At 44.5% G+C, this 16,102-nt stretch overlaps 1 protein-coding gene across 13 annotated transcripts in view; it reads left to right on the forward strand.

Annotated features, from left to right (window-relative positions):
- The window catches only part of Cdkl3 (cyclin dependent kinase like 3), an 85,060-nt gene that overhangs the window by 50,188 nt on the left and 18,770 nt on the right, over nt 1-16,102 (forward strand). Inside the window, exon 13 of one of the 13 annotated variants that reach the window (XR_005878200.1) lies at nt 3,001-3,130. The exons of 11 other annotated variants lie outside the window; for them this stretch is intronic. Coding sequence is in view for 1 of the 2 variants with exons in the window: in XM_040748603.1 (XP_040604537.1) it covers nt 3,001-3,042 (42 nt within the window). In the remaining variant the exon portion in view is untranslated. Of the gene's footprint in view, nt 1-3,000; nt 3,324-16,102 lie in introns of those variants that run through there. One more of the 13 variants, XM_040748603.1, reaches the window with a different exon arrangement.

The raw sequence follows: 16,102 nt of genomic DNA on the forward strand, positions 1-16,102 counted from the left end.
TTTTTTATCTATACTAAACCTAGACAAATCAAAAACAATAAGCACAACTATGTTAATAATTATATGGAACAAATACTCCAAGTATCAGGATAGATTAAAAACTATCCACCCCTATGCTACTTCTGAAAAAGCTTTGCATGGAATATTGAGAATAAAAGATGGAGGAAATCTAGTAACCAACATGAAGCAAAAGAAAACTGACAGTACATCTTAAGGCAAGAGTGAGGAGACAAAAGAAAACTGACAGTACATCTTAAGGCAAGAGTGAGGAGACAAAAGGGATATCACAAAGAAGGCGTCTGTCAAAAGAATATATTGATTTAAATCCTGTTAGTGTGCACTGAATAACATGGTTTCAGAACACAAAATGCAGAAATAGAACTAGAAGGAGACGACAGAGCAGTCTGCAGTAATAACAGTCAACACGGCTCTCCCAGTAACTTAAAAAACGGTGTACATGAATCAGTAACGACATGCAAGCAAGACAGAAATAACTAATGAGCGAGCCCCTATCCACACAACAGAACACTGCACACAAGATTAGAACAGCACTACTTTTAACTATGTGGTGAGTTTATCAAAAGTGACAATAAAGCAAATTCGAGAATATGTCGTCTGGCCACACTAGGATTAAGATAGAAAATAATAACTAGAAAAAGTGGTTTAACCAGTGCACTTAAAAATAATCCACATGTTCAAAGAATAGAAATTAGGAAGTGCCTACAACTCAGCCAGTGAAGATGGGATGAAGAGGTGTACTCCGGGATTTCTTGGAACATATACCTGCCATGCACAAGCTTTACCTCTTGGTAGCCAGGAAACGGGGTTGGGGTGGGGAGGACCAGGGTCGCAGGATTCTTTTCAAAGGCACCCTCATGAGTTAATTTACTCTCTTCAGGACCTGTCTGGTGGGAACCCACAGCCACTCACCTCCTGCATAGAAGGTGAAGACCAAGCCTTTAAACACACAGGCCTTTGTTGGTGCCTACTGAATCCATAGCAACCAACCGGAGACCTAAGTTTGTAACTCAGAGAAGCCCGTCAAAAACAGTAAACTCTAGCCAGGTATTGGTGGCACACGCCTTTAATCCCAGCACTTGGGAGTCAGAGGCAGGCGGATCTCTGTGAGTGTTAAGCCAGCCTGATCTACAAAGTGAGTTCCAGGACAGCCTCCAAAACAATACAGAGAAATCCTGTCTCGAAAAACAACAAAAACAAAACAAAACAAAAACAGTAAACTCTAAAGGAAACTGGAAAATTAAGAAAATACTAAGGGGCTTTGTTTCTGCCATGAGGGAACAGCTTTGTGATGCTTAGTCTTGCTGGGTAACACACTGGCCTGAGGGGTCTGGAGCAGAGGTGAGCTAACTGTCACAAAGGGCTTCTACCTAGATCTAGGCAGCTGCTGAACCATAGCAGTGACCCAAACAAAGCCTGGTTGTTTGCTGAAGTGAAGTAAGGATAGAAGCATCAAGAGGCTGTGGTGGTGAGACTCGATGAGACAACACTAACAAAACAAGACTCTGCAGAGAATAAAGAAGGCAGGCCTGTTTGTGGCAGTACTGCAGTCTTGGCTGAAAACTTCCTCATCAGCCTTGCCAGTCTTCCTTAAAATTGCCCTACAGACCAGGTTTCAGCCCTTCAACTTGTCTTTTTCTCACAAAGCCAAACATGTTTTGTGGTGTGTTTACCCTGCACTCCGACTGCTGTTTTTTCCCTGGTAAATCTCCTGAATTCCTGATTCTCTGTTTTGACCCATTCCTCAGACTATCCGGGACAAGACAGTGGTGCCAAGGCAAAAATGTTAAGCTAGGATCTGAGACTGGCTGGAACACCTTGGGTTAGGCAGAAAGGACATCATTCTGATTGTCATATGAGCCATAGATAGATCCTGGCACAAATTGGATCTCAACAACTAAGTATTTCATAGCTGACGACCTGAAGGGTGTTCTGTTAGGGAGGAATTCTCTATAGGGTGTGATGAGGGCCTGTGAAACCTGCAGGGTAGGGAGAATGATACAGGGATAGAGTTGACAGCTCACTGAGCTGTGTTGCTCCTTGCACAGGGACAGACTGAAAGTTCTTTTGAAGATTTACTTATTTGTGTGGGTTGGGTGCATGCATGTTGGGGTTCATAGAAGCCAGAAGAATTACATGTAGTTTTGAGCCACCCAACATGGATACTAGGAACTGAATTCAGGTCCCCTGCAAAGAGCAGCAAGTGTCCTTAAGTTCCTGGTCATCTTTCCAGCCCAAGAAACAAAGTCCTTCAGAATTTGAGGCTGGATGTCAAAGCCAGTAGCCTCAGTGTCTTATTAAATCTCAACAGGAGAACAGAGGTAGCTGTGCAGTGGGGGGAATGTGTAGTTGTTACAGTTGCAGAACTTCAGGGGCTCTGAATGGAGGGAAAGCCCAGAACTCAGAAACAGAGAATGGTAAACTAAGCGTGGTCACTTACACCTTTAATCCCAGCACTCTGAGAGGCAGAGGCAGGCAGGTCTCTGAGAGTATGCAGCCAGCCTGGTCTACAACACGAGTTTCAGGACAGCCAGTGCTGTTACACAGAGAAACCCTGTCTCATCACACGCCCCCAAAAGAAGCAGCAGCAGCAGAATGGAAACATCTGGGTGGATGTGTGTGAGGATACTGGTGTCTGTGCAGCAGCCTTTGGTTCCTGTGGGCTTGTGGGGGTGGCACCGTTCTCCTTTGCAAGAACTAGCTCTTCCACCTTGCTGGGTGCTGCAGATACGCTTCAGCTGCTGCCCTGACTTCTTACCGCTATGTCAGTGACACTGTGTCAGTCAGGTCGTGCAGCTCCAGTGAAAACATCCTGGACCTGATGAGGACAGAAAGACAACAAAAGAATTGAGAGAAGTAGCTTGCATGTGGCAGGGGCCAGGGGAGAAAAAACCCTTGGAATTAGTTTTTTAGGATGTTAATCAGAGATGAGAATGTACCCCTAGATAAAGACAGTTCATTGATTTTAACATATTTTCTCAGGACATAGGTCATAAGGCAGATCTACCACTGAGGTGGCTCTAAGAAGCTCGGGAAAAGATCTCAACACTCAGGGAAATGGAAAGGCCTGGATTGCATTTATAAATGGCAGAGGAAGGCATAAAGAGACTGAGTAAGCATGCTAGAATAAGTAAATGTACTGTGGAAAGCCAGATGCCCAAACTGAGAACTGTGTTCCACATGAGGCTACAGAAGACAGCACCCACTCACCGTGGCCACTAAGAAAGCCCCACATAAACATTGTATGCTGAAAACCATAGCAACAGACACTTTGCTTTCCCAGGGAAGACCAAGTCCTACATGTCCGCCCCTTTGTCCTTGGATTTCATACTTATGGGGACAGTGTGTGTAGCTGTGTCTTTATTGCATGTGGATTCTTGCCTGAGGTTCATAGAATATTTAATCCCCGGACATGGGATCACACACAGCACTGTGAAGGAGGTAGGGAGTGCTCTTGATCATGATGTCCACTGGTAGTGTCACACTGAGTCCCATTCTAAGACAGCCAGCCTTGTGGAATGCAGGACCAGCCTTAAATAAGTCAGAGGAAATACATGAAAAGAAAGATGAGCTATTCTGTGAGCTGTGCATTAAGCCAGAGACCTGAGTGCTGGGTTCCCAGCAGACAAGATATTTGAGTCTGGAAGTCCAGGCATGGAACCAGAAGTAGTTCCACTGACCATCGCTCCCAACATAGGGGTTCACACCCCTTTTAGAAAGTTTTGTGCTCCCATTCCTGTAATCTTGGGCTTTGGAGTCTTGGAGTTCCTTGTCTCCAAAAGACAAGCCCCTGTCGGGTCAGCAAGAATCCCATTTAAAAAACTGCCAAGGCATTCCTTGTGTCCAGGGACCAGCAGACAGGAAGGAAGTCACCACTGTGATAGAACAGGAGCACGTTGCTGTGGTCAGCAGGATGGGGCAGGACTACTGTGAAACAAGGATGACAGAGTGAACCCAAAGTAGCCACATCAGTCCTCTTGTGTTACCTTACACTTCCGTTAGCTGTGCGTGGACACATACGGAAGCCCAACTGGGAAGATATGCTTGCCAAGAGTTTTCCGCACCACCAAATTTGCCCTGAGAGCTCAGTTAGTTCAGTGGCCCATGAGAAGACTGATAGATTTGCTGCTGGCCTGAGATCAGATGTCACTTTCCCAACTTTCCCTCAGGAAGAAAGGGTAATGGGAACCATGGAAATGCCCCTCTCCAAATGTGGAACACATGTATTTTGGCGGATATGTGGAGGCCTCCAAAACGTACCTCTGGGATTGTGGGGGGAACACTGTGGCCTGATGGCCTCCACTGCTGCGCTCTGCAGTTCATTGTATTTTCACAAGGCCACACTGCCTGTATCCACCTCTGACTGGCTTCTCAGGGATGAGAAGATTGTCCTCTGGAGAACACAGGTGTCTGTCTGTGTCCTCCACTCAGCCTGTCTCCCTTTCAGCTGCCCCGGCTCCTTCTCACTGTCTTACCACAGTTCCTTTGACAGATGTCTTACATGTCAAGTCCTCTTCTTGCCATATGGCTCTTTGTGCACTCAAGCTGACAAACTCTGCTGAGGGTGGAGTTTGCAAAACCAGCCAAAGAATCAAAGACTGTGTTTGCCTTGTATGCTTAAGACCATGACTGATATCCCCCAACACCTCACAAAACAAAGGGAACCTCCTAGAACTAAAAATGAAATAGCTTAACATCAAAGAAGAAAGGGGCTGGGTGTTGGTGGCCCATGACTTTAGTTCCAGCACTCGGGAGGCAGAGGCAGGCTGATCTCTGTGAGTTCGAGGCCAGTCTGGTCTACAGAGTGAGTTCCAGGACAGCCTCCAAAGCAATACAGAGAAACCCTGTTTCAAAACCTCACCCCCCCAAAAAAAAAGTATTAGCTGAAGTAGGCCCTTTTCTAAGGTTTTTTGTTTTTGTTTTTTGTTGTTTGTTTGGTTTTTTTTTGTTATAGTGTTTATCACAGCTCAGAAAGCAAACTCAGACAATTTACCCAATTTTAAAAATGAGCAAAGGAATTTGTGTGGGCTGAGTTACTGTAACCCATCCACTCCCACATTTGTCAGATGTGTACTGGTTTTGGAGACAGAGTTTTTGCTAAAGTAATTAAGGCTAACTGAAGTTGTAAGGACAGGACCCTGATCTGATAGGGTTGGTGTCATTGGAAGAAGAGCCATGGGAGACTCAGGGTGTAGATTAACAATAAAAACAACTGAGCATGTTCTGAGGCAGGGCCGTGAGTACACAGTGAACAGTGAACACCTGCAAACCAGGAGAGCCCTTCCCAGCCCCTGCCAGGCTGACATGATGGTGGATTTCCAGCCTCCAGAATTATGAGAACATAAATGTCTGTGGAATGATTCTGTGTATGAATGTGGATTATGGGAACCCACACTGATTGAAACAGGACTTGAATAAGATGTACAGGTGATTAGCCGGGCGTTGGTGGCGCACGCCTTTAATCCCAGCACTCGGGAGGCAGAGGCAGGAGGATCTCTGTGAGTTCGAGACCAGCCTGGTCTACAAGAGCTAGTTCCAGGACAGCCTCCAAAGCCACAGAGAAACCCTGTCTCGAAAAACCAAAAAAAAAAAAAAAAAAAAAAAAAAGATGTACAGGTGATTAGTATCTTCAAAAACTGCAATATCCTTAGTTCTCAGAGAAGCCACATCAAACCTTAAATTGGATACAACTTTACCATCTTTTAGTTTAGACAGAATTAGCAGGTCAGTTAATAACAAACACTAATCAGAACCTGGGGAAACTGGAATCTTTATTCATACTGCAGGTAGAGTATAAAGTGATTCGAGTGGTTTGGGAAAAGGTCTCATCAGTCCTTAGCTTCTTGCACAGAAATCCTACTCCTGTGTATGTCCATCAGAAGTGAAAGCACACGTCTACAAAGAAGCATGAGTAAAACTGTGTCATACTCATGGAATAGAGTGATACTTGCTCATGAGAAGGAACAAAGGGGCTGCAGGATGGCTCAGCAGGCAAAGATGTGCAAGCCTGGTGACCTGAGTGTGACCCCACAGGAAGAGAATCAACTCTACAAGTATCTTCTGATCCCCAAATGCATGCATCACCCCTCCACACCACACATGTGTTCACACACACATGATAATAGCATTTTAAGGAATTAACTGATACCATGCTACAACATGGAATAACCTCAGGAAAAAAGTGAAAGAGAGCCAGGTTTGGTAGCACACATCTTTAATCCCATCACTCCGGAGGCAGAAGCAGGTTTGAGGCCAGATTGAACTACATAGTGAGTCCCAGGGCACAAAAGGCTACACAGTGAGACCAAACAAAGATAATAAGAAAGCTACAAGATCCACTTAGTATAGCAACTCTCTTCATGTGAAGTATTCAGTTCAGGGAAATGTATCAGGGCAGAATACAGGTTAGCATCATTTTTGGCTCAGTATAAACGTGGTGTTATGGGAACTGATGTTCCAGCCATGTAAACAGTTACAACAGATACAAATGGCTTAGGAAGGAAAAGAGTCTGACCAAAATAGTTTGTAAAAATTTCAAATATAAGCTGGGCGTTGGTGGCACACACCTTTAATTCCAGCACTCGGGAGGCAGAGGCAGGTGGATCTCTGTGAGTTCCAGACCATCGTGGCCTATAGGAGCTAGTTCCAGAACAGCCTCCAAAGCCACAGAGAAACCCTGTCTTGAAAAACCAAAAAAAAAAAATTCAAATATATAAATGGTTCAAATACTTCATTTACAAGACCAAAAATTGTCCAGTTGAAAGAGTCCTATTCACTAGTCAAAACATGCTTCATTGTGAAGATGCATCATAAAAAGAAAAGGAAGGAGAAAGTGTGCTAACAGTGATCATGAGAGAACTGAAGTGTCTGTTGTCTGGCAGTCAAATCCTGGACAGGGAATGCAGGAATAGAGATTTCATGGTGATAAACGGTCCATTCTTAGAATGCAGCTATTTCAAATGCAAATGCACTCTATAAGAGAGCCTTGAGATGCACAAAGCAACTCTGGTAGATAAGCTCATAAACATAACGGATATTTCATCCTTTTTTTTGTGTTTCGATGGCTGAACCCATGGCCTCACGCATGCTGGAGAAGTGCTCTGCTGAGCAGTGACAACCCCAGCCCTCTTTTTTTACCTTTTATTTTGAAACAGAATTTCATTGAGTGCCCAGGCTGTCCTTGAACTCACACCTAGACAGTCTTTGAACTTGTGCTCCTGTCTCAGCCTCCCAGGTAAATAGGATTACAGACTACACCACCTTTAGCACTCTTTCAAACAAGTGATAAGAAAGTTAGTAGGGACATAGGTAAGCTGAATAAACCAGCCAGCTTGAATAACAGATGCTTCTAGAATACTACACTTAAGATAGCTGACATACACATTTTAAAAATGTTTCTTTTATTTATATGCACTTTGTGTGTCTGTGTGTATGTATGCTTGCATGTGAGTGCCTACAGTAGCCAGAAGAGGGCATCAGATTCCTTGGAATTAGAGTTACAGGTGATTGTAAGCCAGCTAATGTGGGTGCTGGGAACAGAATCCCAGTTCTCTCAAGAATAGCCAGTGCTCTTAACCACTAAGCCATCACTCCAGCCCCAAGAACTATACTTTTAAAAGTGCGAATATAGCCCGGTGGTGGCAGCACATACCTTTATTCCCAGCACTCAGGAGGCAGAGGCAGGCGGATCTTTGTGAGCGCAAGGCCAGCCTAGTCTACTGTACTAGTTCCAAGATAGCCTCCAAAGCTACAAAGAAGCCCTGTCTTGAAAAACCAAAAAAAAAAAAAGTGTGAATATAACCTTTACTCCATAGACCATTGTGATGGCTAGTTTATGCCAACTTGATACCAGCTAGAGTCATTTTGGAAGAGGAAACCTCAATTGAGAAATGCCCCCGACCTGATTGGCCTGTGGAACATTTATTTAATTGATGGTTGATATGGTAGGGCTGAGCATACTGTGTGTGGGAAACCTCTGGGTTGGTAGTCCTGGATGCTATAAGAAAGCAGGCTGAGAAGGCCAGGAAGAACATGCCAGTAGGCAGTACCCCTCCATGGCATCTGCATCAGCTCCTGCCTCCAGGTTCCTGCCCTGACTTCCCTTAGTAATGGGCTGTTGCCTGGAAACGTAAACGAAATAAACACTTCCTCCTCAAGTTGCTCTTGGACATGGTGTTTATCATAGCAGCAGAAACCGTTAACTAAGACAACCATATATGGGAACATAAAACAATACATTTTCAAGGATTGCTACCATACAACTGCTTTTAAAGGAATTAATAAATGGAAGAGAGAGGGCCAGCCAGATGGCTCAGCAGGTGAAGGCTCTTGTAGCCGTTTTGACAATCTGAATTAAGTCCCTGAGACCCACATGTTGGGTTGTCCTCAAGACACATCTGAGCACATAACCACATACATACAAAATAAATGTCATTTAAAAGAGAAAGTGGCCGGGCGTTGGTGGCGCACGCCTTTAATCCCAGCACTCGGGAGGCAGAGGCAGGCGGATCTCTGTGAGTTCGAGGCCAGCCTGGTCTACAGAGCGAGTTCCAGGACAGCCTCCAAAGCCACAGAGAAACCCTGTCTCGAAAAACCAAAAAATAAAAAATAAAAAAATAAAATAAAATAAAAGAGAAAGTGGGGGGGCAGAAAGATGGTTCACTGTTGAAGAGCGCTGGCAGCCCTTCTAGAGGATTCAGGTTCAATTCCTAGCGCCCACACAGCAGTTCACAACCCTCTGTAAGTCCAGTTCCAGGAGATGCAACGCTCTCTTCTGGATCCTGTGGACTTGAGGTACACGTGTGCTGCACAGACATACATGCAAGCAATGCATCCATGCACGTTAAAAATAAAACACTAGAAGAAGAAAAAAAGGAAAAATAAAGTGAAAAAAGAAAAAGAGATTCCTCAGTATGTGGGATGAAGGGGATGTAATTGCAGAGTCCACAGACATGAGGCCTTGAAGGTGACAGACACCCACGCGGTGCAGACACAGGGCAGGCAGAGTGCTGTGCACAAAGCATGGTGTTAAAGCCATAGGGTGTACAATAAACTTTGTGCCAATAAGTTTGACCCCAGATGGGAACAAGCTTTCCCTCCCTCAGGCCAGAGAGGGGGGTGTTGTAAGTCAAGGCACTTGCTGCTAAGTCAGATGGCCTGTGTTCAGTCCCCAGAAGCCACATGAGGGAAGGAGAGAGCTGACTCCTTCAGGTTGTCCTCAGGTTGTGGCACACATACAGACACACACACACAGTAAGTAACTAATAAACTAAAAACAAATGCCTTAGAAACGTTTCTTAGAGCTGGACTGTAGTAGTGCGTGCCTTTAATCTCAACACTTAGGAGGCAGAGGCAGGTGGAACCCTGTGAATTCAAGGCCAGCCTGGTCTACAGCTCCAGGACAGCTAGGACTGTTACACAGAGAAACCCTTCTTAATAAGCCACCCACCCACCCACCCCCAAAAATGTTTCTTAGGCCTGGCGGGGTGGTGCCTGATCACTCACTCAGGAGTCAAAGGCAAGCAGATCTCAATGTGTTTGAAGCCAACCTGGTCTACATAGTGAGTTCCAGACCAGCCAGGGCTACGCAGAGGCTCTTCCCTCCCCACTAAGTTTCTAGATGTCATTCTTTTTTTTTTTTTTTTTTTTTTGGGTTTTTCGAGACAGGGTTTCTCTGTATTGTCTTGGAGGCTGTCCTGGAATTTGCTCTGTAGACCAGGCTGGCCTCAAGCTCACAAAGATCCACCTGCCTCTGCCTCCCAAATGCTGGGACTAAAGGTATGCACCACCAAAGCCCAGCTAGATGTCATTCTTAAATCTTTTTTTTTTAATGCTTTCCCATGCTTTTTACAAATTACCAATATGAATTTGATTCCATGTGAGAGCATCTATATCTATGTGACCAGGGGTCCTGGAGTGTAAGGTTTTTCTTGTAAAGCAATCTTAAAAACTTCACATCAAGGTCATGCTGATTTACCAAGGCTAGCTGGATAGTGGGCTGTGTATTGCTATTCACAAGTAGCCATTCCTTCCTCCAAAAAGAATGTATATGCCTGTCTTCCATAGTGTGATTAGTAGAGATGCTTCTGGAAGAAGTACCCCTGTCCCAGCAGGCTGAGACCTGGCCCAGTGACTTGCTTGGCCAGTAGGTGGATGGATGGGACAAGTACCTCATCTGAGCAGCAGTTGTGAAAGTCATCATTTCTTTTGCCAACTCCTGAGAACAGCAAGTCCCAGACAGAGGCCAAAGAAGCCACAGGGCTGAAAGCCATAGTTGCCCTCAGCCCAGAGATAGAGCCACAGCAAATTCCCAGCTGACATGTGAGAAAACAAAGGAATCTCTCTCATCTTGAGTTAATGCAACTTGAGGGTTATTTATGTTGATGAGGTTTATTTGAGACAAGGTCTCATCATGTAGCCCAGGCTGGCCTTGAACTTGTGATCCTCCTGCCTCAGCCTCCCAAGTGGACCCTGTTAGAAGTATTCACGCATCTGTACTAGCCTGTCCTTGGGGTTCTGACCGCAGCAGCAGCCACCGAGAGCACCTGTGTGTATTCACTATGTTCCCTTTTAAAAGGGTCCTGCCCACCTCCCATCCATTTCTCTTTTTCTCCTTCTGTCTCTTCCCCTCTCTCTCCTTCTCTTCCTCCCCCTCTCTCCCCTCTTTCCTTTCTCCTCTCTTCTGCTGCTCCTGTCTGCCGAGGCCAGTCTCCCCACTTCCCTTTCTCCTTTTTATGATCCCTTTCCCTAATTAAAAAAAAAAAACCCTCTGCTTGAACCTTGTCACATGGTGTCTTTCTCTCACCTGCCACTTTCCTTAAATTACATCACACCTAGTTGAAAGTTCAGCTGATAGTGAAAATGTTCCTTTGGGTTGGGAGCACATCTCAGTGGTGGGGTGCTTACCTAGCATGTGGGAGTGCCTAGGTTCAGTTCCCAGTAACAAATAAGTATCTTTTTATTTAAAAAAAATCACACAACGGTGATGAAACCCTTTAATCCCAGCACTTGGGGGGCAGAGGCAGGTGGATATCTGTGAGTTCAAAGCTAGCCTGGTCTACAGATCCAGTTCCAGGACAGCCAGGGCTGTTACACAGAGAAACCCTGTCTTGAAAAACCGTGTGTGTGTGTGTGTGTGTGTGTGTGTGTGTGTGTGTGTGTGTGTGTGTGTGTGTATGTGTGTGTGTCTGTGTACACGTATACATGTGTATATGTATATATGAATACACACACACATATAATCAATCTCTGAGGGTCTGGAGAGGAGTGTTGGCTCAGCTAATCAGAGCACACACTGCTCCTGCAGAGCAAAATTGTTTTCCAGCACCCACACCAGGCGGCCTGCCCTCCTCTGGCCTCCAAGGTCAGTGTATGTGTATGTACACACACAGACACAATCAAAAGTTAAAAATAAATCTTTTTAAAATGGTTATCTGAAAATTTTGTGTAGCTTTGGTTTCACCTCTTATCTCCTTGAAAAAAGCCCATCAATGCCATGGAGTTCTCTTGGTGAGAGCTCACTCCCTACACCTCCTGCCCTCCTCGTCTCTCCATCCCTTTTGCCCTCCTTCTCTCTTCCCCATCCCCTTCTTCCCTCTCCACCATCCCCTTCTCTCTCATTTCTACTTTTATCTCCTTCCGCATCCCCTTCCCTCTCTCCCTTTTTTCTTTCATCCACTCCTTTTACTTTTTCTTAAAGAATTTTTGTTTTCTGTGTATAAGCATTTTGTCTGTACATATGTGTGTATAGCACACACATGCCTTGTGCCTGTGGAGGCCAGAAGAGGGTGTCAGGTCCCCTGGAACTGGAGTTACCTGTGATTATGAGCTACCATGTGGGTACTGGAGACTGAACCTGGTTCCTCTGTGTTGTTTTTTTTTTTTTAAAGATTTATTTATTTATCACATATACAGTGTTCTGCCTACATGCCAGAAGAGGGCACCAGATTGAATTGTAGATGGTTGTGAGCCACCATGTGGGTTCTGGGAATTGAACTCAGGAGCTCTGGAAGAGTAGTCAGTGCTCTTAACCTCTGAGCCATCTCTCCAGCCCTCCTCTGTGCTCTTAACCACTGAGCCATCTTTCAGCCTTTTATAGGTTGTTTTGGAGGTGAAGCACCGGTACACCAGAACTAGTTATTTTCTGAACTGTGAAGCATCTACTGCTTTTTCATTTTTTTCTTTTGGTATTTATTTATTTACTCATTTGTTTTTTGAGACAGGGTTTCTCTGTATTGCTTTGGAGCCTGTCCTAGAACTCACTCTGTAGACCAGGCTGGCCTTGAACTCACAGATGTCTACCTGCCTCTGCCTCCCTGCTGGGATTAAAGGGGTGCACCACCAACCCCTTTTGGTTTTTAAACAAACACATAGGGACTTTTTAACCACCCCCAAACTTTTCTAAAGCTTATGCTAATACCAGCATAAACTTCTAGAATTCAATGGTGATATGTAATACTTGGATGTCTTTTATTTTGTTTTTGTTTTTTCAGTTTTTTTGGGGGGTCCACAACAGGATTTCTCTGTGGCTTTGGAGGCGGTCCTGGAACTAGCTCTTGCAGACCAGGTTGGTCTCAAACTCACAGAAAGCTGCCTGACTTTGCCTCCAGTGCTGGGATTAAAGGTGTGCCCTGCTGATACTTGAATGTCAATAGCCCCACTGATAGCACAGCTCTGCTGGTGTGTTGGAGCAGCAGGGGGCTATGAGTTATATCAAGTAGAGAAGAGAGTAGGAAATAGTGTGGTTACATGGATCATCTAAATTGGAGAGGTGGAGCCTTGATTGGTGAGAAGCACAAGCTAAGATGAAAGCCCACATTAACACTGGCTTCGTCGGAGGCTGCAGCTGTGTGGCATAGACTAGTGGTCCTGTGCTGTGTCGTGAGATTTTCAAAAATAAATGACTCAGGTGCACTCCATGGTCTTCTAGAGGACTCCAGTTTGACTCCCTGCCTCACAACCATCTCTAGTTCTAGTTCCAAGGCCTTCGATGCTGTCTTGGGGTCTCCATGGGCACCAGGCACACATGTGGTGCACATACATACAAGCAAGTAAAACACCCATACACATAAAATGAAGAAAAGCAATCAGTGTAAATTATTCACAATATGTCCGGCAGCAGTGGCTGCACCTTTAATCCCAGCCCTCAGAAGTCAGAGGCAGGTGGATCTCTGAGTTCAAGGCAGTCTGATATATAGATCCAGTTCCTGAATGGCTGGGGCTACATAGAGAAACCCTGTCTCAAAAAAGAAAATATTCACAATGTTCTCGCGGTATTTTATAAAAGTCTATAGGATTTAAGTTGATAATCCCTTTTTACTTATTGATAATTGATCTACTGGTTGATGTTTAAACCAGAATCTTGAGTTTGAAGCCATCCTGTTCTACAGAGTGAGTTCCAGGACAGTCAGAGCTACACAGTGAAATCCTGTCTGGGAAAACAAAACAACAAAAAACAAACAAACAAAAATCCAGAATCTTGACTGAGCAGTGGTGGTGAATGCCTTTTTTTTTTTTTTTTTAATCCCAGCACTCTGGAGGCAGCGGCTGGTGGTTCTCTGTGAGTTTGAGGTCAGCCTGGTCTGTAGCATGAGTTCCAGGACAGTCAGGGCATCACAGAGAAACCCTATCTCAAAAACAAAACAAACCCCCAGAACCTTGTAATTTGTGAGTTTTCTAATTTTTCTTCATCACTTTTTGAGTAGTGATGCTCTGCTATATGTTTGTTTTCTACACCTTTAACGTCTGCCCTACTTTTATCAAAGGTACCCACTATCACACCTGGACAGTTCTGCTAGTGTCTAGCAGAGCTCATTGAATAACAGCTGCTAATAAGAATGTGTTAATAAGAAACACATTGGGGGTGGAGCGATGGTTCAGTGGTTAAGAGCACTAACCATCCTTCCAGAGGACCTCGATTCTATTTCCAGCACCCATGTGGCAGCTCACAACTGTCTGTAACTCCAAGATCTTACACCCTCACACATACATACATGCAGGCAAAAGTGCCAGTGTACATAAAATAAGAATAAATAAATACCTCCAAAACAATACAGAGAAACCCTGTCTCAAAAAACGAAATAAATAAATAAATAATTTTTAAAAAGAGAGAAGAAACACATTGATGTCACACATTTGCCTCCAGGAGCATCTTTAGCTTCATCAGACAAGACTTACTATATTTACTATATGTTATTTTCATTGTTACTCAGTGAATGCATTCTCTAGTTTCCAACACAGTAACTTCTCTGAACCATATGTTATTTAGGGACTCACTTCCCAGTTTATGGACACTCGGGAATGTTTGAGGTTGATATTGCATGGTCAGAGACTCTGCTCTGTAGTGCTTTGATCCTTTGAAATGTATTTGATTCTGCTTACCAGAATACAGTAAGTGCTTGAACTTCAACTTGAAAAACGCATGCATTCTGGATGCAGCATCTATTATGCCAAGAGTGGAATTGCCTTCTTTGGGTCTTTGGGTCACTTTTTGATCCTTTGACATGTGCCTACTCTTAACAGTTTTAGAGGGTGTATTTAAATTTTCCAAGTATGATTGTGGGTTTGTCTGTTTCTTTTTTTTTTAATTTATTTAACTTTATTTTATTTGCATTGGGATGAAGGTGTCAGATCCCCTGAAACCAGAGTTACAGACAGTTGTGAGCTGCTATGTGGGTGCTGGGAATTGAACTCAGGACCTCTGGAAGAGCAGCCAGTGCTCTCAACCTCTGAACAATCTCTCCAGCCCTGTCTGTTTCTTTTTAACTTTTTTTACATTTTTTAATTTTTATTGGGTGTATGTGCATATGGAGACCAGAAGATAACTTGTGGGAGTTGATTGTCTCCTTCCGCGTGGTTCCTGGAGATTGAACTAAGGTCATTAGGCTTGATGGCAAGCACCTTTCTCCACGGATCCATCAAGCCATCCCTGTTCTTTTAGAGCTTCATTAAGGCTTTCATATTAGGTACATGAAATTTAGGTTTGTTTTCTTGTTGAGCTGCACCTCTCTCTTTACATGTGTCTTTGATTTACCAGGGCTTGATACAATTTGCATTTCTATTCTTTCTCTCCTTCTTCTTTCCTTTCTTTATTTGATTTTTCAAAGTGGGGTTTCTCTGTATAACTGCCCTAGCTGTCTTGGAACTCACTCTGTAGACCAGGTTGCCCTCAACCTCACAGAGATCCGCCTGCCTGTGCCTCCTGAGTGCTGGGATTAAAGGTGTGTGCCCCCATAGCTCAGCTGCATTCCTATTATTTAGGCACAGTGAAATGTCTTAGAATGCCTCCTCTCCCTACTCCTGTGCTAACAATGGGTGCCATGTGTCTTCTGTGTGTGTGTGTGTGTGTGTGTGTGTGTGTTCACCCTGCATTACTGTTGTTTACATGGTTGACATTTATCTATTTTTTTCTATTTATCCCTCCCTGCATCTCCAAGCTCATTTTTTCTCTTCCTAAAATCTGCTCTTTGGCATTTCCCTTAGTGCAGACCCTGTTAACAAATCTGTTGAGGCCATGTTTTTCTGAAACCCTTTATGTCTGTGTCCCTGCTTCCTCACCAACACTCGGTGCTGTTTGCACAGCTTGCTTCTGCTTTTTCTTTCTTTTTCATTTTACTTTTTCTTTATTTTTTAATTTTATTTAACTAACATTTTTTCATTTATTTTACGTACTGACCTCACTTTCCCCTCCCTCCTCTCCTCCTGTTCCCTTGTCTCCACTCCTGTCCCCCCCTCCCCATCCACCCCTCCTCCATCCCCATTCAGAAAGGGACAGGCCTCCCACGGTCTTGAACAAAGCAGGGCACATCAAGTTGAGGCAGGACGGAGCTCCTCCCCCTGCATCAAGGCTGGGTGAGGTGATCCTGTGTGGGGAAGGAGTGCCCAAAAGCCGGCTAAGTGCCAGGGACGGGTCCTGATCTCACTGCTAGGAGCTTTACAGACAGACCAAGCTACACAACTGTTGACATGTAGAGGGCCTAGGTCAGTCCCATGCAGGCTCCTAACTGTTGGTCCAAAGTCCATGAGTTCCCAGGAGCTCAGGTCAGCTGTCTCTGTAGGTCCCCCATCAGGACACCCTGGCTTGTAT

The sequence above is a fragment of the Mesocricetus auratus genome, unplaced genomic scaffold, assembly GCF_017639785.1.
Source record: "Mesocricetus auratus isolate SY011 unplaced genomic scaffold, BCM_Maur_2.0 Super-Scaffold_100007, whole genome shotgun sequence".
In the NCBI taxonomy this organism is placed as follows: Eukaryota; Metazoa; Chordata; class Mammalia; order Rodentia; family Cricetidae; genus Mesocricetus; species Mesocricetus auratus.